Raw genomic sequence first — 24,981 nt, 5'->3', positions numbered from 1 at the left:
TTGTTTTCCAGAGTTACTGAACTATTGGTGTCTAAATGCATGCTGCAGCTACTTCAGTTGTCCAAACATTCATTTTTTGGTTGAGACCTTAAAGGAAGGTCCTAATTTAATAGTAAATTCCACATTGTGGCCAAATTTTGAGTTCAAGTATGCACCTTTTCTTTTTTATTTAATCTGTAAAACTCCTGGTTATATTGTCTTGTTTGTTCATTGCTTGGTTTGTGGTTTTTTTGTTGTTGTGTTTTTTGTTTGTTTGTTTGTTTGTTTGTTTTGTTTTGTTGTTGTGTTTTGTTTTGTTTTAAGATGGCTCATACAATTTTGTTACTGTATACATTTTGGTGTATTTTGGTGGTGTGTTCTGTTTTAAAACTGTTCCAAAAATAGGAAACAAATACTGTGGTTTGTGCCTCAGTTCACCGCTATGCCTGTAAAATGCTTTGGGACCCATTTAGATGTGAGAGCTTCATAAATGAACTCTTGTTCCTGTGAGCAGTGCAAATAATGGTAATCTATGCTGTGAAAAGTCTGCCTCTATTTGCACTTAAATGTTGAAACTAGAAACATCAACCAGATGTTTCTAGAGGAGAAAAATGTAGTCCTGGAACACTTCTATGGTGAGAAGCAAATAATTCTCATAACATATTAAATCAGGAGAAATAGCAGAAGGTAAGAACAGTACCATCATCCCTTAAACTGCTTATGGCTATTTTTTTAGTAATACATTTTTTAATCGTGTTTTTTCCACAGTGTTGCCAGATGAAAGAGAATTTCAATATGCTGCTAAAATGAACAATTTGGAAACCATGGAAAAGCTTTTTAAAAAGAATGTTAACATGAATGCTGTAGATACTGTGAGTATGAACCGTCTGACAGGCCACTGATCCGAGATGCGATTCCTCGGGGTTGCATGGTGGAATCCCTGCCAGCTGCAAGGCAGTGAGGCTGCACCAGTCCCTTCTAGGACCCGACTAAGAAACATTTGACACCTCCAGTATGGACAGTAGGATTTGTGCAGCGTAACTTGCAGGTCTTTTCATTTAGCCACTGCTCTGTGCAACACATCAGAAACTAGGTGCTTCTGAATTGCGGTCCCTACTCTAATATTTACCCTTTGTTCTTGGGTGATTTATTTATTGAGTTCCCCATCTTTCAGAGTGGGAAGACTTAACCTTACAGTCACTTTGAGAATGAATTTATGCTGCTAGCATTACAAATTTCAAGTGTGAAGTGTTACGTTTGGTTTGTGTGCAGCCACAGGAGCATTCTAGCTTGTCCTCTGGCTTCAGGCTGAGATCAGAGTTCGGATTTACCCTGGACAGATGACAATGCATTAGTTATGCTGATATAAACTCTAGGCCTAAAATCTAAAATCACGGTAACAAAATATAGTGCCATGTTCTGCATGAGATGTAGTTCAACAGCAGTAGACTGTTCATGATATTTCTTTGGGAATTGTGGAGAATAGTTTGCACTCAGTGGCTACATTTAAATCATCTACCCATGAACACAAAATATTACTCAATCATGGGTTCTGGAAAAAACTTGCTTTCCATGCCCATGTGCATTTTGCCCACTGGGGAATTGTGGAGATGGTACAGCTGCATTCCTTGGTTTGTTTGTGAAAAGAGAGGAGACAAAAATTTCTTTTGGGTAAACTTCTCTTGAACTATGTGAGTGTTCCCACCAACTACACAGTACTCTAAAAAGTCACTTAAAATGCAGTTCTCACTAACTTATTGCTTTCCAGAATTCAATAAATTAATTACATACCTTTCCAGTCCAGCGGTTCATATTTTCACTCTGTCATCCTTAAATCAGTGTCTAAGAGATTTACTAGCATTGCTATGTGAGCATTTCACATTGATTGATTCTCCTAGTGGGGACTAAGCTTATACTGGCAAAACTATTATTTTGTTAATGTTGATCATTCCTGCCCCTGCACTCCCAAGCCAAATAAGCAAGGCTGCCAAAAAGGTGAGTTTTGTTGACAGAACTATTTCTGTGCAAGAGGCTTTTTGGGGCATAAATGCATGTCTTAAATCCCACCTTTTTATGCTTTTAACACATATTGCTGTAAATTTAGACTTATACATGAGTAAGTCAGTTGATCTGCATAGAACCATAAGATAACAAATCCAAACTGACTTTTAAAATTAATTGGTTAAATCAGTTATATATCCTTGTCTGGAGACTCTCAGTGAATTATGTTAAATTCAGTTATGCTCACTTTAATTGGAAGCAAAACTTTCTCCACTAAAGTTTAATTTAATTTAACCAATGCCTTTTAAATTCACACCATTAATTACTTTAGTGAAAAATTATTCAAATGTTCCTGATAAGCCTTGAGCCTATTCACCTGTGTGAGATTACTCACTGTTTGCAAAGTAGAAGCTTTCATTTACATAGATAATGACTCAGTCTGGGAAGGTGACTAATATTGAGTGAGGCAGGAATCTTGTCATGTGTTGCAGAGGTGTAGCCAAAAGCAAGGAGGTATCAAAAGCAAATCTAATTGCATAAATCTAGTCCTCAGCTTTTCAAATCAAACCATATCATAAAATAAAAACCATGGATGCTTCTTGTACTGTGTGCATCTCTTCTAGGCAGTATATGATTACTTAATCCCCTCGGACACTTCAGTGAATTTCAGTGAAGGGATGATATTACATAGAGTGACTAAATCATTCTGGTTCTACAAGAAATCTTTCAGATCTATACCTAAATTATATTCAAGGGAACAAAAATGCATATAAAGAATGGTTGTTGCAGGAGAAATATACAAATGTGTATATATTGACAAACACATTTGTTAATAATCAGATAATTCAGAAATCCTGATCACCTACACAAGGAAAAGAACGGTAATATAAACCTGATAACCAAAGCTTTGCTTATTTCAGCTGAAGCGCACTGCATTCCATTTTGCTGTTGCGAGAAGTCATATATCAGCAGTGGATTTTCTTCTCCATCACAAAGCTAGACTTGATATGGCAGATCAGGTAAGCTGGCTTACATGTTTTGAATCACACAATACAGGAACAAATTAGGACAAAAGTGAAGGTAAATGTTTGTCTTACACTCTGCATTTTGCAAAGTTATGTGCTTGCTGTAAATGCATCAGTTTGTCTCAGGAGTGCACACGTTGATATGAAAAAACATTGTTAGTAGAAAAACATGTTGCTCAAAGCTCCAGCTATGTCTAAATACTTGATGGGAGCAAGGATGGTTGAAGCCACATGTGCAAACACTCTGTCTGTGGGTAGTTAATCATTGGCCACTTAATATTAAAGCAGTCACTAAAAGTGAAAATTAGCTCTGGGGATCTCCAGGAGCTCAGAAGGTAATTGCTTGTGTTCTTTCCCTCCATTTCTATGTGAGTAGTTTAATGCAAAACTGTCAACTACCCTGCAGCCACAAAGACATTAAGAGTTCAGTAGCTGTGGCTGGCTTGGTTGGACCAGATGGCAATACACATCCATTTGATTCAGATGTTAAAACCAAATGTATGGTATGTTATTAATAAACAGGATATTCAAACTAGGAGTTTTCCAGTCAACTGAGTAATAGAAGTAGATGAATCATTTAATGTTTTTCCCCTGCTTGGTTCTTTCTCCTTATGGCAGTGTTCAAGCTGTAAGAAAGAGAAATTCTGGGTTGTTGAGGGACAAAGCTACCTTGTTTCCATGTTGAGCTGGAGTGAAAATGAGACCTATTAGTTCCAGTTACCAGTGGCTCCTGGCTGGGGCATCTGCTTGCAGTGTAGATAACCTATCCTCGTTAGCACTGCTTGAATTGCCCCAGAATGTTGTCCCAAGCTGCTCTGCCAGTGAATATCTCACATGCTGCTTTCAAGAAATATGACTGTCTTTCTGGAACCTGTCAGCTCCTAAGCAAATCCTGCACTGTTGTAAGCAACATTTCTCTTTTGTCTGGCAGACTGAAAGACAGTGCCTGAATGAAGAACTCTAAAATTAATAGTCTATGTTACAAATGCTAATAAGGGAGTTCTGCAAGAAGTGGACAGTTTTCTTTAAGTAGTATTGCTCTCCCTAGCAGTAGTTAAGAAATGGATACCTGGATCTTTTATGGAGTACCATTAGGTATAGTGTTAATGTAATTTTATTCTCTAACTATGCTAAATTATTCTTTGTGGCCATTTTTTTTTTTTCCAGTGTCTGTCTTCCAGATTTATTGAGGCAATAAGGTGACTCAAAACATTTTGTGGGTCCTTTAATTACCCTGATAGGGTGCATTGTGACCAGGTTGGAAACACAGACCCTCCACCCTTGATGGAGTTCTGTTAGACACTCTGAGTCTCATTCTAGTCAAGGATTATCTTTTAATTATTAGCTGTCTTTAATTCTTAGATGAAGCCTTTCATGCAGCCACTTCTGAGGACAAACTGGGGATAAATTGTAACACCTGAGGAAGTACCTCAATTCCTCTTGCGTCCTTTAGGTTCTTCTGACTCCACCTGTTATGTCAGGTGCTTTTATGGTGGAATACGAATGGTGTTTACACAGCACGTAGCATGATGAGCCATGATTTATGGTGCTGCACCCACACACAATACACACAAATTGAGGAGGAGATGTGAAAAAGTTATAGAGATCTGAGGCCAAAATGGGAAGCAAAGTGGGGACATTGGCTGGAAATTCCTTATATCTATTTCTTCTGGCTCTGAGAAATTAAGAAACCCCCTCACAACACCAGGTGATAACACTGATTTTCTAGAGCCTGCATAACAGACCCCACTTGTACATAGAATTAATTAAAAAAATAAATTTGGCATGAAGTATATTGGTGGTAATTTCTGCCTTTTTCATTTTATTTGAAGCACGGCTTGACAGTGATTCATCTTGCAGCTTGGAATGGAAATCTGGATATAATGCGAAAATTAGTTAAAGCAGGTGCTGATCAAAAGGCTAAGAATGAGGTTTGTTGATGACAAATTTTTACCGACTCTAAACAAATTGATGTTGGAAAAACATAATACTTATTCTTACAGAGTTACTTTTTTTTTTTTTTTTTTTTCCCCAGGAAGGAATGAATGTACTGCACTTTGCAGCTCAGAACAACAGTGTTAAAATTGTTGATTATTTTCTTCAAGATCTTCATCTTAATGAGTTGAACAAGCCTGATGGGGTACAGTATGTTTCTTCCTGTTTATTTCTTTGATGTCATGAGGCATCTGTTGTGGGAAAAGCAATCCCCCCTTAGGGAATTCCAATGTATTTTAATTTATTGCCAGTTACATACACTTTCAATTACTGGTTTGGGTATTGAGAAACAAGCAAGACAATCAGCCAGACAAGCACCTAAGGAAAACATTTCTTTGCCTGTCTCAGGTGAACTCCAGACACCTCTCCTCCTTCCCCTGCTTCCCTTTGTTTTGTGGCACATGATGCTCAGTCCTATTGGTGAACAATGGGAGGAAGAGGAGGTTGGGGTAGGTCCACACTGGTTTCCTTTTTCTGCTGCTCCTCGTTTCTTACTGTGTTCCTGTGCTCCAACAAGGGATCCTCCATGAGCTGTGATCCCTCTGCAGGTGTACCTCCTCCTGGGTCTCTTCCCTTGAGTCCTCTTGTTTCCTCCAGTATTTCCCCATGTGCATCCTCCCTATAGCAGTGACTGCCCATTTTCTAGTACACGTTTGCAGAGGAACCACATGCTCCTCTGATGGGTTTAGTGCTGGCATAGGGTAGGTTGGTTTTGCCTGTTGTGGAGCAGGCTGCAACACGGGCCTCTTTCATCAATGTAGAGCATAAAACTGTCATGCAGAGGTGGGCCAGGTCTTCAACAGTGCCAGGGTCTTGTCCTCACCAGGTATGCTGTGCTTATATTTTCCCTTCCCACTATACCGGGATCTCACTTTGGAGTCTTACATGGCTAAGTAGGATATTTTATCTTTACATGAGGCAAAACTATTCTTATGGAATTTGTCACCAAAACAAAGATCCCCTAAGCTCTTTTTGAGCCCTGAATTTTATAGATCTGATGGTACAAAATTCCAAATTTTTCCTAAGCCTGACAAGGCTGACAAAACAGAGTTTAACAAAACAAACCTTTGTGGTTTAGACCTTGGGAAAGAAAGGGTAAAGAGGATTTTTCTTCATGTCGAGTTTATTTAATAATGATCTATTACTTGTGTGCAATTTTTTTTGGTAGACATTTGACATAGGCCACTATGAGGTAGCCTTTGATAACTGATTAGATAGCCTCACTGTCTGACCAGTGGTATTGTTTTACATCAGGATAACTTTCTGCAGTTGAACCGCAAATGATTGGAAAAGTTTTTGTTAGTTTAACCACCATGAACACAACCCCCTAATACACAGCATTAAATTCAAGCCTCCTGGTTGAAACTTCTGAGATGCAGTCATTGTGGTCTGTACTTGCAGAATTCATGTTAAATGTGTTATGTCATGGAAATAAATCTTGCAACTTCTTTACTGCCTGTTTCTGAGCATACTCAGACTTCTAATGAGGCAGTTCTTTTGATAAATAGTTTCATACTAAGAACAATTAATAATTAAATATTTTGAGGACATTTTCTACCCTATTACCCATTCTGAACAGTTCTCAAATATTTTCTTCAGGTGCACAATCTGGTGTATAATTTTTTTTTTCACAAAGAAAACATTGCATCTTTTAAAAATTCTTACTCTTCTTGTATATATCTACATTTTGTTGATTTACCTAGTCATACAACATATAGATTTTTATGCAGATATGCATATGTACATGCCAAATATCTAGTAACTGGAAGCAAAGTATTTTTACTTTCAGTAACACTGTTTTTCTTTCTGTTTTCTAGAAAGGTAAAAAGCCATTTCTTCTGGCATCTGAGAAAGGCCATGTTGACATGATAAAAAACTTGATTACTCTGAAACTGTTTACATCTGAAAAAGATAAGGTAAAGATTTCTTTTCCACAGAAGTACAACTAAAAATATGCTTGTAAAAGATTATTTTTTTTCAGTGTAGTTACTATATAACCAAGTGACATGAATAAGCTGTGCAGGTATCACAGTGGTGGCAGTGATATATGTTGGACCAACAAATGTATAAGGATGATGTTTTTTCAGTAATTAAGGAAGGACAGTGAAACTTCTGCTCTTATTGCCAAGAGACTTTTCCATATGCATTAATAATTAATGTAAAGCAAGACTAGCATATGCTGTCTGTTGGGAGAAGTGAGAAGGTCTGGTAACTAAGATGTCAGCCTTTGTGTCGGGAGATCATGTTTCCCAGTTTTTTGCTCTGCTCAGCTGTGTCTGTGTCACTGCTGAGTCCTGCGTGACTAATTTTTCAAAGTTGTTTAAATACTTCAAGATGCAAATAAACACCCATTTTTCAGAAGTGCCTAAACACTTCAATCTGGTTGAATTTGCTTTTGACACTGCATTTTAAGGTGTCTGAATAACTTTTCAAAGTCTCTCCTTAAATTTCCTTACTCCTTTACTTCACTGTTTGTGGAACGAGCACGTCAGTGTTTCTCTGCATCTAAGGCAAGAAGAAATACATTAAAAATTGTTAAATGGTCACATACTGCATTCATAGAACCATGCAAACAAGCACACAGGAAGTTATGCCTTTTAAATTTTTTTGTTTTTTAATTTTAATTCTGATGATACTTTAGAAGGTGCAGCCCAACTTAGAGCTCTAATGTGCTAAGTAGTTTATCAGCAGCAGTTAAATGAGTGTTTTCCCAGGCATACAGCAGGCTGAACATATAAAGCAGCAACAATGAGAGGTGAATGCTGAGATCCTAAAGAGTAAGTAAGAAGTCAGGACAGCAGCTCCAGTAATGCATCTCATGGGTCACTGAAAGCAATCGCACTGTCATCATCAATTAACAAACATACCTCTTCCAAAACTGTATGTGAATTTTCTGCCCCTCCACCTCTGTAGTGGTCTGGTTGAAAAGCTGTTCTTGACCTTCATTTACCTGAAGATTAGGATCCTTCTCCTAATTGCCAGCTTCAGTTTGTTTCTAGCCAGTTCTATACTTGCTCTTGTGCTCTTGTGTCTTTTAGCTCAAAAGCTGTTGCTCTTCCTGTTAATGATATAGCTCACCCTGGTTTTGTTTGCTTGCTGGTGTGCTGGTTGTGATGGGGTTGTTTGTTTTTTGGGTTTTTTTTGGTTGATTGTTTTTTCCCCTTAATTAGCTAGTGAGGATTTGTACTGATGGCAAAGAGGACTGAAGATTATGACATTGGCATCAAGGCCAGTACAAGATTACATATACTTACCTAGGTTTTGTCTATTTATCTTTAAAACAGTGGTTTTGGGGTCTTGATGTCCCCATCCTTGTAGGAACCAGTGTCCAAAGTTTTATTCTGATCCATTCCTCAGGAGTCAGAATTTTAAATCTTTTTGAGTGCTTGCATACATATGAAAAGGTTCCTTTCAGATTAGTCTGAATCTTGGAACATGCCATGTGGATCTACCTCCTCCTTGTATGTAAAAGAGAGGTGGAAAGACCAAAGGCTTTGTGTTTAAGTACATGGTGTTTTTACTTATTGTTTCAACTTTATTCTGGGTTTTAAATGATCTTATCTGACATTTTAATTTCAAGGAGGGAAACACAGCATTGCATCTAGCTGCCAAAAATGGTCACAGCAAAGTTGTAGAAATTCTGCTTGAACAGTGGGAGGAAATAAATGAATTCAATCAGGTAAGGACACAGAAATTATTAAAATAGATAAAGTCTGAGATTTGAAAAATTGATTAAAAATAACATTTCAATGGAATAAACGTTGCAGTGAGTAGACTTCATCAGTTCTGCTGCTTTTCTGTTTGCATCCTGTTTAATTGTTTCTCCTCCAATAAATTCAGCTCTATTATCTCCTTCAATGTCTCTTTCTCTGTCCTCTGTTCCTCACACAATGGTCCTCCCTCTGTCTCACAAGCCCTATCTGCTGGTAGAAGGAAACAGGAGGACCTAACCTCCACCTTGCTTCCTGCCTTCCAGCAGTTCTTGCTACATGATCCCATTCCTTTTAGTGTTTCTAATTAGGCTGTTCCCTGAGTCAATTCAACATATATACCCAGTACATAACATTGCAGGCACCTCAGCAAAGAGGTCTTAGATTTGCACCTTGTTCATTTGATCTCAACTGGTTGCACAGAATGGGCTGCAGTCATTGCCTGTCCAACTTTTTTTTCAGGGTTAGTGTTGGTGAGTTCAGCCAGCATATTAATAAATTGCATATTAGCTGTGAAGGTTGTACCCCTGAGCTGATGCATTCATGAGCATAATATTAAGGCTTAAAGGAGGGGTGGCAGAATGAAATGCACACTAAGTACGCAGCTCAGTGTTCCTGCTTTGCAAAGGATCCTCGTGTCTTCTGCTTCTTCTGTGGGGCAGCTGGGATGAGCTGAGTGAGTTAATTCACTTTCCTGTGGGCTGACATGCCCATTGCAGAAACCTGCCATATAGTTGACTATCTGTTCTGCTGGCCCAGTGGGTGAAATGAGGAAGGGACACCCACTCTTACCCAAGGCCCTCCTCTTCCTTAATCAGCAACAGATTTAGGGGTTGAGGGTTCTCTTTTATCAAGGTATGCAAGCTTTCAGGCACACAAGCCTCTGTGAGATGTGATGTCCTCATGTTTCCAAGCCTGGTCTAATAATGCTGTTGCTTCTGCACGCAAAGCTTGTACTGCTTGTGTCCCGCTTTGCCATGGCTGGTGCTCAACCTTCCTGTCCAACTGGACATGTTCTGCTCTGTTGATAAGCAAGTGTCTCTTTCCCCAGCATGCACAAAGCACTAAAATGTATTATAATAAGTTTACCAGAGTAATGGTGGCAGGACTTCAAGTCAAAATCAGGATTTATTGATGCTTCGGTGAATGCTGAAACAGTAAGGTACTTTTCAACAAACATTTGTGTATTTTAGGAGTTGAGAAGCAGGGATTAAATTATTGTGCAGCTGATGCAACTTATTTTAGAGACTTGCTGTGAAGACATGGAGACTTTTTTGGGGTGAGAAGATTTGAAACAAACATGCAGCAGAAGTATATGCCAGAAGTATTCCTTATCACTAGTGCTAGAGCTGGGAATTCGTCAGAAATCCATGGCATTTGGCTGACAGAAATCAGTACTTACGGTATGTGCCAGGGTGTTAGCGGTGTTGCCTGATGTTGAACAACAGCAATTGCTACCCACCAGCTTTGTTTCTGTGCCTGCTGCTAGCAATCATCTTCAAAAGGAGCACAATTAATATTTATGAACTAGTTATCTGTATTGTAAACCTTATTGTACATCGGTCAACATTAATGTCATCTGTCACTGAAGTGTTGGTGAGTTGCCATTTTACCCAAGTGTTACTTTAGGAGCATTCAGGTTGTGTTCTCTTGTGACCATCTCCTCTTTTGTATTTGGCTGAATGAGTCTGATCGAGCTAACCTGTTTTATATCACATCCTTACAGTCATGCGGCTTAAATTGAAACAGATATTTTCTCTCTATTGCTCTAGAAGGGAGAAACTCCATTTTACTTGTCTGTTGAAGGTGGTCATGAAAAATGTGCTGAACTCCTACTGGAAGCAGGGAGTGACATCAATATTTTAACTCACGTATGTACACAGTATGCCTCCAGCACACAGGTACTGTGACATCTTGGGCTGTGGGAAGAACATTTTCTTCCCTTTTCTGTATGTACTAATAGTATATTTCCTACGCTTATTTTTATGAAATGGTGAAAAGATAAAGAAGTTAATAAAATAGAAATGAGAATGTAGAGAGTGCTAACAGAATAAAACTGATGTAGAAGAAATACAGCATAGATATATTTGGCAGAGTACTGTGGTGGAGGTTTTTTATTTACTAGGTGTCCAACAGTAAGACATATGGCTAAGAAATGGAACCAACCATGGTAATTGAAAAATTCTCCTTTTTGGCAGTGCATATGATTGATCTGATGACAAACCTGTTCTCCATATCTGGTTCCTGGACACCAGTCCAGCTCACATCTGTTGCATGGCCTTGGCTTGCCTGCTGCAAGGAGTTTATGATTCCAGCAGACTGAGAGCTTGCTTGTTTTAGCAGAATTAAGAGAAAATTGTCTATTGATTTATTTTTTAAAAGCTTGTTAATATGACTGTACATTATTGTTAAAGGTCAAACTGAATGAATAAGACTAGGAGACATGTTGGCTTTTTCGTTGTCCATGGCACAGGACAGCTGACAATGCTGATTTATCTCTTTCTTAAGAGAGATTGAAAAGGACTAAAGAATACTAGTGGTTTTAGCATGTTTGTTGTGATATAGTAAAAATGGGAAGTTCCTTCAGTATTTACAAAATCACATCACGCTAACTGCTGATCCACTTCGTTTTAGATCATTTTATCAAAGGACATTTTTTGGAGGGAGCAGATCATAACACAAGTTAAAATGAAAGATTGTGTATTGATAGCTCTCTTTAGTATTGTTTTTCCAGCAACAAAACCGTAAGTTTTTGCTGCCTATACCATTTCTTTCAGAACAATAGCAGTGCTTTGCAGATTGCAATTCAGAATGGACACTTATCCTTGGTTACTTTTCTTATTGATAAGAATATTGACCTGGCTCCTAAGCCTGAGGTGAGTGTAAATCAACACAACTTTTCTGCTTCTCTTCAGCATGTCCTGTCTTTTATGACCTTCCTTGGGAATTCAGGCAGCTGAATGAGATTAACTAGTTCCTTTATTTTTTCACTATAAACATCATTATGTGGTTTATGGGTGTTGGTTAACAATATGTATGGACCAACAAAGCCAAGGTCCTGTTGCTCAAATGCAGTGAATACCTGGGCAGACTCGTGGAGAGCAGCGTAGAGTTGGCCAGGCTAAGCCAAGAACTGGGCCTTGTGGGAAGATAAGCAACGTACCCTGCTTGAAATAAGCAGCAGTAATGCAGGCATCCCTGTGTGCTATGGGCAAAGAGTTAACACTTGTAACTGATTTTGAATAAAGGTAAATGAACACTTCAGTGTTTTCACCCTCTGCGCTCAAAGCGTATGCCTTCAAAATCTGCATCCCACTATTCTTTGGGGTTTAAAAAGAAAGAGATATTCCTAAAATCAAATCTTGCCTCAATTTAGATATTACAGTTTTTGTCACATCTGGGATTTTCCATCTCTACAGTACAGGATGCAAATGGAAAATGGTCTTCATGACTTATCTGCCATAATCACTGGCCTGTTGCATAATATTATCAAGGAAGACCAATTTATGTTTTGCTTGAAATGATTTATTTTAAAGATCAGGAAGTTGTTGTGCTGTTCTTTCTCATTGGCTTTCTGTAGCAGAAGCAACTCATAAAATTGTGACTTAGCTTTTGGAAATATTTCCAGTGCAGTGTTGTATAAGCACTTGCTTTATTTTTTCTGTAGCCTAGAAGAAATGGCTGTGGTTTATAAAGACACTAATGAATTGGTATCTGGCACCTGTGAATGGCACTGCTATGGAATTATTTTTCAGCTGTATTTAACAAGAAACTGATGAGTCACATGTTTAACATGATCTTGCCAATCTAATGTTTGGATTGTGACTGGTCTTGGACCTGTGCCTCAGTTATTTTAATGAATACTCACGCAAATTTAAAAAAATGGCTTAATTTCTTTCTAGCTGTAATTTGCTTTTTATAAATATGACAGCAAATCAGCTTAGTATAAAGAGTATTTCAATCAGCAATATGTGACAAGATTTTTTTTCCTGGAGTGTAGATTTTGACATTGGTTTCCTCAATACATAATTAATCTGTCTATTCAACTGTGGGCAAACCGAATTTTCTGAGGGAACAGTAACATTACTCTAACCTCCCTATTGTCAGCCAAGTGTAGCAGTACATTCGAGGTAAGAACACATAAAAGCAGTGTCTTGCTGCATTCCTGAATGGTAACACACTGATACACGCCCCGTGCACTCAACATTTCCAGGTTTTTCAGCTGTATTTGTTTGCCTGCTGCTGTGGTGTTGCAGGAGCAGGCTGCCATTTCGGGCTAACTCTGCACCTCAAGGTGTGTTTTCTGCAGTCTTGAACCATTGCTGGAGTGTATCACCTTTGGTGGATTTTAGTAAGAACCTCTTTTCCTTTTTTAATGAACTTCTAATAATGTACCCAAGTTTAATAGTTTATTATTTTCCCTCTACAGCAGAAGAATTCCTCTCTCCATCTAGCAGTCATCAGTAATCAACTACCAGTAGTAAAAAGCCTCTTGGACAGCAACCATGATATAAACGCCTTAAATCACGTAAGAAAACCTGGAAATTAGCATAACTTCACTGGTAAAGAGGAGATTATATGGATTTTTCTTGATTTTTTTTTTTTCTTAAAAGGAAAGTACAAAAGGATAGGAAGGAAGAGGCAGTTCCCTCCTTAATTTTTTGCGTGTGCGCATATGTATTAGTCACCGGTACACACTGTGCTCATATTGTTTGTACAAGATAAAGATAGCAAAATGCTACATACTCAGAAAATGTTTGGATCAATTTATTGTTTGAATGTTACAATTCATGCATAATAAATGACAGAAATGTCTCAGTATTGATCTCAGAGGGATCTCAGAATGTCACTTGGGTGGGAGTTTATTTTTTTTTCACAGCAGCCCCTATACTGTGTTTTAGATCTGTGACAAAAACAGTCCCTGTAAGGGACCAGTGTTTTACGTGTTGCTGAACAGTGTTTGCACAGCAGCAAGGCTTTTTCTGTTTCACATTCTGCCCTTCCAGTGAATAGACTGGGGGTGCACAGGGAGTTGGGAGGGGACACAACCAAGCACATAAGCAGAGCTGACCAAAATGATGCTTTACAACCAGAACATCACACTGAGTGATGAGGTTACAAATCTCTGTGGTGCAATCAGTTAACACCTTTGGCTGTTAACTGTAAAGGTCAGTGGTTCGAGCCTAGACAGGGATGCCACCTTCTGTTTTCCCCACCTTTACCGGGATTGTTTGGCCTCTGCATGGAGGCCTGGTTGGTTGTTGACCATTCTGCTGCAGACCACCTCCACCACCACAAATTCCCTGAAGTACTGGATACCATCCTCTGTGGAAGGCCATGTATTCAGTTTGGTGCTGGCTTGCTTGATCCGTTTTTAGCTGCACAAAACCTCCTATAATTGTTAATGACCATTTTCAGCTTTTGCTGTATCACTTGCTTTGCCTGAAAGACCTGTGATAAAAACACTGATATTTTTGGGCCGCATGCTACTGCTATCCAGGTACTCAGAGAACCATATCATAGAGAAAGTGAGCAGTTACACCTTTCCCCCTTTTGTCTTTGAGAGATGCTTTGTGGAGAGAGGAACAAAAGGCACCTACCCTTTCTTGTCCTCCAGGATAGGTGTCTCCCACCATCTTGTAATGATCTCTCAGCTCCTTGAATATCCTTGTATAACCAGGCTGTTCATATCAGTGTGTGTCTTGAACCTGATTTTTTATTATCATTCATAAGGTTAAGCAGCTAATTGGGAATGCCACACAGGAATGTGCCCAGAGCCAGTCAATCCTTGGGTGGCTGGGTGTGCGGGAGGAGCTGGGCAGGTGTCTGGGGCTGTTATTTGCCTCAAATATCTTGAGAATTCCTGCCTGATCGGGCATGTAGTCCCAGGTAACTGGTACACCATTTGAAGGAGGGGCCCCTTCCCTGCCCTGATGAAACACAGTAACTTCTAATGCTGTGTTGATGTCTGATCCATGTCTACTGAGCTGCCATCCGGTACCCTCAAAAGAGAAAGAGGATCTCTTGATCAAGGAGCACACAAAGGGATGCTGAAAGATCTCCTGATCTGAAGCCACCCGTAAGGACATTGAAAAGGTCACTCAATCTGAGGGCACACAGCGAAGCGTAAGCAGAAATCCAGCCCTCAAGTGTAATAGTTGCTCCTGTACTCAAGAAGAAATGGTGGAAGTGGACATTGACTTGGTTAGTAAGAAAAGCAGCAGCTCCTGCTTGAGGGGTGGAAAGGGAAGAGTCAGAAGAGACAGCCTGGCCAGCAGCAGGACAAGACAGGGAAGAAACAAGAAGGACAAAAGAGGCAGAAACTACCTGGTCCCCAACCTGAACATTGTATGAGACAGGCAGCAAGTATTAATCTATGAGCAAGGTGAGCACATTATTACCTGGTTGCTCCAGTACTGGGAAGGTAGGGAAGCCCAGCAGCTGGGGTCCATCACAAGGGACTATGGGAGTGACAAAGGGATCAGAAGAGAGACAGCCCACCTGTGAGCCTCTGGACGTGGCTCTTATCAAGTGTGAAGGCAAGGTATCTCCTCAAAGAAGGCATTGTAAACCAGCAAGACAAGTAGACTACCACAGAATAAGTTATCTGTGTAGGAGTTAATGGTGATGGACGTGGTCTACAGTGACAACCAGGCCTCCAAAGATCTGGATGACATCCAGAGCTCATGGTCCATATGGCAGAAGTTTGTACAGATCTTGTGGATGTTGTATGCTGGCGCCCTGGCCATAATGGACTAGGCAGACATTGAGGCACCAGCTGTGTATAGACCAGCCTGCCGGCTGTGGTGCTTTAAAGAGAATGTTTCTTCTCCCTCCTCATCAACCCTATTTCTCAGCTGTGGAAACACTTCCCCACCCGGTCTGTGAAGTCCCACATTGGGCACTATTGTTATGTTTGGAGAAACACACCTTGGTTTCCCATGTGACAGGTGGGGGTTGCTCCCCAAGAGAGTAACAAGGACTAGTCTTTGAGAAATTATAGTTTGCCCCTTTCCACCTGTCATTTTGTTGCTAAAGATTGATTTATACACATTTTTGTGGGAGGCAGAGGCTGCTATTTGCAGCTGTGGGCAAGTATGAAGATAAGCTCTTCTGCCACATAAACCAGAGAATTTTGTAACCTTCTTGAACACATGTTTCAGAAATGATTTGTGCTTTGTCTCTAGCATGTCTGAAGTTATACACAATAGCTACATACATATCTCTAAATTACTGCAGAAAATACTGTTGGGAGAAATTAATGAGGTGATGTGGTCATAATGTGTATTCCCAAAAGAGCTGATGAGTGACTCCAATGTGGAACCCTGAGGCTGGCGTTTCTTGGTGTTAGGCCTTGGTAGTTGACCCTGCAACCTTTAAGGTAAGGTCTGAAGGCCAAAAAAGTTCTCTAACTAGACCTACAGAATGTAGACTTGCAACATCAGGCAAGCACAAGCACAAAAACATTCACCTTAAAGGGATGTTGTGTCACATGAAACATGCTACGGGACTTGTCCAGACATGCAGGGCTTCGAGAAACAACAGCTATCTTATTTGCTGCTTTATTACAACTATAGGTGGCTGGAATTTCTTATCCTAACATTCTGTAGAAGGATAAATAAATAAATAGGTTTCATTTGGGTATATGCAGCTGCGTGGAGACTACACAACCCTCATTTCAGACGCAAAGATTAGATGTGAAGCTGGATGCCCCTTTAGCTGTACTTCTTTATTGTCTAGTTTTGTCTAATGCCTTTTTTTTCTAATGTCTGTGTGTGTGGTTTAAGTTTCATCAAACCTGTTATGGAGCAGGTAGACTTCTTAGACTTCTGCTACATATAACTGTTTATGGCATGGTTGGCTAACAAAACCCATTGTGCACTGCGGCACAATGTACCATTGAAAATTATGGATGTCCAGTTGTCTTTGCATGAATACCAGCAGGGAAAAGGTTACCGAAGAGGACAGTATAGGCAAGGGTTGGCAGTTGCATGAAGCACTCTGTCCAAAACACCTTGTTTTAAGAGGGAAGAGAGAGAGCTCATTATGTTACAGTACATTAGAGGGGCATGACATCAACTTTTTCCTCCGCCAGATGGAACTCATGCCTGGTTTTCCTGCAGAGATCCCAGATGCTCCCTTTTCTTTTCTGAAGCAGAACTGGCAGTCAGATCACTTAAAAGTTAAATTATTTCATTCTGTTCAGTATTTTCTAGGCAAGGCTGTCGCTTGTTGTGAATCTTGTTTAGATCCAGATTGTGAGCACTCTGCTTCCAGGAGGGACTTTGGCTTATTGTATTTCTTTGGTGTCATTAATTCCAGAGGCAGGAAACCCCTCTGCATCTGGCAGCTGATCTTGGCAATGTGGAGCTGGTGGAAGTGCTGCTGAAGGCAGGCTGCAAACTCAAGACCATGGATAAGGTAGCTTATGTTCCTCACCTATGCAAGGATTACATTATTTTACTGTTTGTTTTATAAACTGGCAGAGATGCAGGAAGCACTTGTTGCCAGTTGTCTTTCCTAGGTAAAGCTAACAGTTAGCTGTAACATATTAAGTCTCCTTTTAAAACTGCCATACCTGCAGATTTCAGAGATCTCAAATGGTTTTAGTGAAGAGCTGTAAATCTTCCAAGTTCCATAGTTTGAGGGGTATACAATACTGCCAGAGACCTCTGATGGAAAAAAGGACTAGGCTTATAGTGTGAAAAACAGTCTTTAGCTGTTTTAACAGTGCACCCGCAGACAGGTTCATTGCCAGGAGACGCATAGGTACTGCCAGCTTTACTAATTGCAGTGACAGCGAGTTTGCCCTTTAGAACCCTGGGCCATCTGCAAGTGATGGTGCTGTGTCCCTGAGAAGCTGTTCCAGATCTGTTCAGGTGGGTGTTTAGACTCTGTTGCTGAAGTTCAGCCTGGAAAGACTGAGGCAAGAATGGCAACAGCTGGAACAAGTACCAAAGCAAAGACTCTCTGGGGAAGTGCTTTTGAAAGGACATAGTACCAAATCCAGTATTTACAAATGTTACTAAGTTACTGGAAGATTGTTTTTTCCCTTTTTATGATGTTACCACTATATTGATTTTCTTTATGACTGAGTTGACATATTTTATGTTTATCATGAGCAAAATATGGCTCTTCAGTAATTTTAAAAAGTAATTTTCATGTACAAGTTGTCCTGATGAGAAGTTAAGCTATGGTCTGGGATCATCTCTTTCTTCTCAAGCCTGATGTGAAGCTCTGGGCTCTGAGTGTGGGTGACATGGTTGATATGTTTTGGGAGGCTGAGGTAAGATAATGCATTGCAGTTAAGCCTTCTGATTCAGAGTCATGCCTAGGCTAGCCAGAGAGATGTAATTCTCCTGCAGGTTGGCCCAGAATGAAGTCTTGTCCACTTTGGACAGGGACAGTGCCTTGGCAATTAGAAAATTCTCTCTACCTATCGCCAAGGGGATCTGAATCACGGACTGGATCTGAATCTGCGGCAAAAGCAGCAGATTTTCGGTGCAGGCAGGTGTTTTCTGAGGCAGGGGACCGCCAGGGCAGCACTAGGATCTGTCGGCTCTGGCGAGAGTCACTGACGAGACCTGGGCATTGCTGGAGCAGCTGCTACCACACCTTTAAAAAGCAGCCTATGGAGGGCTAGTTACCAGAGCAGGTAAGCAGAGTGGGATAATACAGTTTGCATAGCGGTTTGTGCAGTAGGGCCTGCAGAAAGGGCAGGGAAGCTCTGCCAGCTCAACCAGGGAGTATGGTGTCCACCTGTCTGAAAGCGTACCTTCTGCAAGGCCAGCACCCATGACAAGTCATGCAGCTGCCCAGACCAGAACCTGGTGGGAAGACGCTGCCACCCAGGTGTCAGGCTGCAGGGTGTGCCCTGCTCTTATACCAGTACTGGATGGCAGCAGTGAGCACAGCTGTGGGAGGTGTGCCCAGGTAGAGGAACTCCTCCGCTTAGTGACAGAGCTCGGGGAGCAGGTGAGTAGGTTGAGGAATATCAGGGAGTGTGAGAGTGCAATAGATCCCTAGAGTTGCACCCTGCCTTCCCTGAGGCAGGTCCAGCAGGTAGACAGGGCACAGGGTACAGAGGACTCACTATCCTCTGTCTGCATGGCGGAACGTGGTGGCTCAAGGGATAGGGGACAATGGCAGCGTGTTTCTGCCCGGCACAGAGGGACGGTCTCTGCTGCGACTACCTGCCCAGCTTCCCTTGCACAACAAGTATGAGGCTCTGCAAGTGGAACCAAACAACAATACAGAGGATGATGGTTCAACCAAGCTAGAGGTGCTGTGGAGATTAAGTTGGTCTATGCCCTTCATAAAACAGCTTCTATAAAGAAGAAAAGGTAGGTTATTGTCACAGGAGACTCCCTCCTGAAGGGAACAGGAGGTTCTATATGCAGACTGGATGCACTTCTTAGGGGAGTCTGCTGCCTCCCTCGGGCCAGGGTTAAAGGTCTGAAAATTTCCTGTGCTGGTGCAGCCCTCAGATTATTATCCTCTACTAATTTTTCAGGTAGGCAGTGATGAGACTGAAAAGGGAAATCCAAAGGCAATCAAGAGAGACTTCAGAGACTTGGGATGACTGTTTAAGCGATCAGGAGCACAAGTAGTGTTCTCTGTCCCCTCAGTTGCAGGAAATTATGAGTGAAGACCCAGGAAGACACTGCAGATCAATACCTGGCTGCAGGACTGGTGTCACTGGCAGAATTTGGGGGTTTTGATGACAGGTTGGTTTAAATGACACCTGGTCTGCTGATGACAAATGAGGGCACACCTGTCTCAAAGGTAGAAAAAGGTCCTTGGGCAGGAGTTAGCAGGGCTCATTGAAAGAGCTTTAAACAGGGTTTGAAGAGGGGAGGAGAGAAAACCAGGAGTAGGCAGAGATAAACCCAAAGGTGGTACGCCAGCATTTGAGGGATGGGGTGCTAGTGAGCCCCTTTGTCTGCTGTCTCGGTGGAGGTAGGGGATCCAGAGCCATGTGGTAGAAGAGACATAAGGGTTATAGATCTGTTAGAAACCATGTAAGCACCTGAGAATGGACACAAAGGAATCAGGGCTTCTGTAGTGCCCTGGTCTGATTTTGGGCTCAGGAAGGTTTCAAAATTATCCCAAGAGTGAGATGGAGAGAGAAAGGAGGTTAAATGCCACCTATCAGGCCAATTTATTCCATCAATTAATTATGTGGAGTGGAGAGAGACAGAGTAATGAAATTCAGAAGGAAAATGAAGCATGTATTTGAGCAGATAAGCAAAAGATAAGCAAGAGATAAGCACCATCTGGATTCAGCGTTTTCTTCCATCTGTCCCATTGGTACGGGCAGGTCTCAGGTTTCAGGTCCTCAGTAGTGGATGGCCACACAAAAGGTCTTTTTCATGCGGCTTCTTATTGCACTTGGTGACAGGAGTTGCCTGGACAAACTGCTGGCCTGGTCCCAGGTGTTGGTGGCTGATACTGCTTGAGCTTCGATTAAGCTTACGTGACCTTTAAGCATGCTCTGAGTCCACAAACTGCAACTCATGGTCATCAAGTATATTCTACCTTACTTGAGTTTCTTCGCACTACGCAGCTCACAGTGATCAAGCCTTACTGTGATTAAGCATTTAAAGCAAGTATTTACAGCGAGCACAACAGGCAAGCACCACGAGTAAACATCTTCCTGCCTTGTTCCCCCGAGCAAGCAGGCTTTCAGACAATAATTCATATTACTTCAGCAAACAGGCTTTGAGACAATTATTTCAAATACCTCAGCCTCCCACACTCACACTGTGGGCTAAGAACCACCGCCTCTCACAGCTTCTCACTGGAAAAAGGTGGCAGGATCAATAGCCCAGGTGAAGTGCATCTATATGAATGCAGCCAGCATGGGCAACAAACAGGAGGAACCGGAGGCCACGGTGCAGCAGAAAAACTGCAATGTAGTTGCCATCACAGAAACATGGTGGGATGACTCCCACAACTGGAACACTGCATTGGGTGGCTATGAACTCTTCAGAACAGACAGGCGAGGAAGGAGAGGAAGAGGGGTAGCCCTCGATGTTAGGGAGGATGTTAGGGAGTGTTTTGATTGTCTGGAGCTTGATGGGGGTGCCAGTCGGCTCATGGGTAATAATCAAGGGGAAGGCCAACAAGGTAGATATCCTGGTGGAGTCTCTTACAGCCCACCCAACCATGGTGCAGAGGCAGATGATATCCTCTGCAGGCAGCTGGGAGAAGTCTCACGACCGCTAGCCCCTGTTCTTGTGAGGGACTTCAACTCACCAGATGTCTGCTGGAAATACAACACAGCAGAGAGGCTGCAGTCTAGGAGGCTCCTGGAGTGCATGGAAGACAACTTCCTGGCACAGCTGGTCAGTGAGCCTATTAGGGAAGGCACCCCACCGGTTCTGTTGTTTGTAAACAGAGAAGGACTTGTGGGCAATGTGATGGTTGGAGGCTGTTCTTGGGCATCGCGGTCATGAAATGATCGAGTTTACTATTCTTGGAGAAGTTAGAAGAGGGCTTAGCAGAACTGCTGCCTTCGACTTCTGAAGGGCAGTCTTTGGTCTGCGTAGGAGGCTGGTTGGCAGAGTCCCTTGGAAGGCAGTCCTGAAGGACAAAGGAGTCCGGGAAGGCTGGTCACTCTTCAAGAAGGAAATCTTAAGAGTGCATGAGCAGGCTGTCCCCATGTGCCAAAAGACTAGCCAGCAGGGAGAAGGCCAGCCTGGCTGAAGAGAGAGCTCCGGCTGGAACTCGGGAATAAAATGAGAATCTATAAACTTTGGAAGAAGGGGCAGGCTACTCAGAAGGAATACAAGGATGTTGTGAAGTTATCCAGGAAGAAAACTAGAAGCTCAACAAGAGCTGAGCCTTTCTATTGCTGTAAAAGGCAACAAAAAATGCTTCTATAAATACATTGACAACAAAAGGAGGGCTAAGGAGAATCTCCACCCTGTGGTGGGTGCGAGGGGGAACACAGTGACAGAGGATGAGGGAAAGGCTGAGGTGTAAATGCCTTCTTTGCCTCAGTCTTTAATAAATACCAGTTGTGCTCCAGGTACCCACCCCCCTGAGCTGGAAGACAGGGATGGGGAGCAGAATGAAGCACCAGTAATGCAAAGGGAAATGGCTGGTGATCTGCTTCACCACTTATACACCCACGAGTCTATGGGGCCAGACAGGATACATCCAAGGGTACTGAGGGAGCTGGTGGATGTGATCACTAAGCCACTTTCAATCATTTATTAGCAGTCCTGGCTAACTGAGGAGGTCCATGTTAACTGGAAGTTGGCAAATGTGATGTCCATCTACAAAAAGGGCTAGAAGGAGGATCCAGAGAACTACAGGTGTGTCAGTCTGACACTGGTAACAGGGAAGGTCATGGAACAGATCGGCTGGAGTGCCATCACATGGCCTGTACAAGAAAACCGTGTGATCAGGCCCAGTCAACATTGGTTTATGAAAGGCAGGTCCTGTTTGACCAACTTGTTTTCCTTCTTCCTGGGGTGTATTAAAAGGGGGGTGGTGAGTAGGTCGAGAGAGGTTTTCCTCCCGCTCTGCCCTGGTGAGACCACATCTGGAATATTGTGTCCAGTTCTGGGCCCCTCAGTTCAAGAAGGACAGGGAGCTGCTGGAGAGAGTCCAGCGCAGGGCAACGAAGATGATTAAGGCAGTGGAGCATCTCCCTTATGAGGAAAGGCTGAGGGAGCTGGGGCTCTTTAGCTTGGAGAAGAGGAGACTGAGGGGTGACCTCATTAATGTTTATAAATATGTAAAGGGTGAGTGTCACAAGGATGGAGCCAGGCTCTTCTTGTTGACAGCCAATGATACGACAAAGGGCAATGGGTACAAACTGGAACAGAGGAGGTTCCACTTAAATTTGAGAAGAAATTTCTTCATGGTGAGGGTGACAGAGCCTGGAACAGGCTGCCCAGGGGGGTTGTGGAGTCTCCTTCTCTGGAGACATTCAAAACCCACCTGGACACATTTCTGTGTAACCTCATCTAGGTGTTCCTGCTCCGGCAGGGCGATTGGGCTAGATGATCTTTCAAGGTCCCTTCTAATCCCTAACATTCTCTGATTCTGTGATTCTAGAATGAGGTGACCAGCTTAGTGGATGAGGGCTTGCGGATGTTGTCTACCTGGACTTCAGTAAAGCCTTCGACACTGTTTCCCACAGCATTCTCCTGGAGAAGGTGGCAGCTCATGCCTTGGATGGGTGTACTCTGTGGTGAATAAAGAACTGGCTGGATGGCCATGCCCAAAGGGTTGTGGTGAATGAAGTCAAATCCAGTTGGCAGCTGGTCATGAGTAGTGTTCCCCAGGGCTCATTAATGGGGCCAGTTCTGCAGATGACACCAAGGTGGATGTGAGTGTTGATCTGCTGGAGGGCAGGAAGGCCATACAGAAGGATCTGGACCATCTGGATTGTTGGGCTGTGGCCAATTGTATGAATTTTAACAAGGCCAAGTGCCGGGTCCTGCACTTGGGTCACAACAACCCCAGGCAGCGCTATGGGCTCAGGGAAGAGTGGCTGGAAAGCTGCCTGGCAGAAATGGATCTGGGGGTGTCGATTGACAGCAGCTGAACATGAGCCAGCAGTGTGCCCAGGTGGCCAAAAAGGCCAACAGCATCCTGGCTTGTGTCAGGAATAGTGTGGCCAGCAGGACTAGAGAAGTGATCATGTCCCTGTACTCGGCACTGGTGAGGCCGCACCTTGGATCTTGTGTTCAGTTTTGGGCCCCTCACTACAAGAAAGACATTGAGGTGCTGGAGAGAGTTCAGAGAAGGGAGACGAAGCTGGTGAGGGGCCTGGAGAACAAGTCTTGTGAGGAGTGTCTGAGGGAAATGGGGCTGTTCAGCCTGGAGAAAAGGAGGCTGAGGGGAGACCTTATTGTTGTCTATGACTACCTGAAAGGAGGCTGTAGTATGGAGGGTGTTGGTCTCCTCTCCCAAATAACAAATAATAGGACAAGAGGAAATGGCCTCAAGTTGCACAAGGTAAGGTTCAGATTGGATATTAGGAAAAATTTATTCACAGAAAGGGTTACAAAGCACTGGAACAGGCTGCCCAGGGAACTGGTTGAGTCACCATCCTAGGAGGTGTTTAGAAGACGTGTGGATGAGGTTCTTAGGGACATGGTGTAGTGCTAGAGTTAGGTTATGGTTGGACTTGATGATCTTAAGGGTCTCTTCCAAACAAAATGATTCTATGATTCCCTGATTCTATTCCTATTCCAAGGGCAGGCAGAGAAAATTACTTCTAATTGCCCGCTTTGTCCTTAAGCACCTGCAAGCCTGAGGGCCAGATAGTGCCCTGGTATTACAGCAGTGTTGATAGAATTCAGGGCATATTAAGAGAATATGGCTTTGAGCCAGCACAAGTTCTGTCACCTTTCTGCATTGGTTTTATTTCTTGGAGAAGCTCTTCCCTTGCCTTTTTGCTGGATGATGCCTGAGGCCATGCCACTGCTGGGAACACTTGCAAGTACAGCCCTCTTTAAACTGAATTGGTGCTGAGATGCCAAGAATATTCATGTCCCTTCTGAATACGAGGAAGGAAAAAGGGGAGCCTGCTTTGATTGCACAATGTTTTGCTGGCCCCCATCCCCTGGCAGCAGGAGTCCTCAGTCTCTGGAGCATGTCATGCATCTGCATGAGATGCAAGGTGTTACAGCTTAGGAAATGCTCTCTTGGGAGCTCTTCCTTCCTCCTGTCTGCAGATATAATTGTCGTTGGTTGTGATTGATAGTGGAGAGAGTGCTCCCTGTGTGCAAGACTGCTGTGCTACATATGGATTCAGGATGCCAGTGGCGTCTGCACAAGCACAGGAGGCCAGAAACACCACCTTTTTCCACCTCTCCACTTCCCTGTGAAATGCACAGCACATGTGTAATGAGGAGCTAGAACTCAAAAGGTATATATTAGAGAATTTTATAATAGCTGGAGAGTTGAAATGCCTTATAATTTAATTACTGAACCATCTAATTAAGGGGTTGGCTTCTTTTATGTCTAATTTTCTAGAATGTCTAGCACTTGATATGTGGAGAATACCATGAACATTTACATCTGAGGTACCTCCACTCAGCAAATCTGCTCAAAATAGACAATTGCAGAGAGGGCTGGACAACTGCAGAGGGAACCCCTCAGAGCCACTGAGATGCCTTGACATCAAAGTGCTGACAGCAGGGATGGGTTCAGATAAACTGAGCAATCCTCTGCAGCTGGAATTAAAGCAATGGCTTATAATCCCTTTTGCTGGTTTTAATACCCATGAAACATCACCTTCAGTTGTG

General features: G+C 42.4%; 1 protein-coding gene across 1 annotated transcript in view; it reads left to right on the top strand.

Moving 5' to 3' along the window:
• Positions 1–24,981, top strand: part of ANKDD1B (ankyrin repeat and death domain containing 1B) — a gene marked incomplete at both ends in the record, with an annotated part of 33,194 nt that overhangs the window by 2,862 nt on the left and 5,351 nt on the right. The window contains 12 exon segments of the mRNA XM_082074712.1: positions 748–855; positions 2,805–2,821; positions 2,825–2,887; positions 2,889–2,999; positions 4,838–4,936; positions 5,041–5,145; positions 6,818–6,916; positions 8,581–8,679; positions 10,483–10,581; positions 11,488–11,586; positions 13,140–13,238; positions 17,033–17,131. Coding sequence (XP_081930838.1) covers positions 748–855; positions 2,805–2,821; positions 2,825–2,887; positions 2,889–2,999; positions 4,838–4,936; positions 5,041–5,145; positions 6,818–6,916; positions 8,581–8,679; positions 10,483–10,581; positions 11,488–11,586; positions 13,140–13,238; positions 17,033–17,131 — 1,097 coding nt within the window.

Source organism: Streptopelia decaocto, assembly GCF_964273445.1.
Source record: "Streptopelia decaocto genome assembly, chromosome: Z".
In the NCBI taxonomy this organism is placed as follows: Eukaryota; Metazoa; Chordata; class Aves; order Columbiformes; family Columbidae; genus Streptopelia; species Streptopelia decaocto.
Note: the sequence above shows the minus strand (reverse complement) of the source record. Positions and strands in the feature narration are given on the sequence as shown.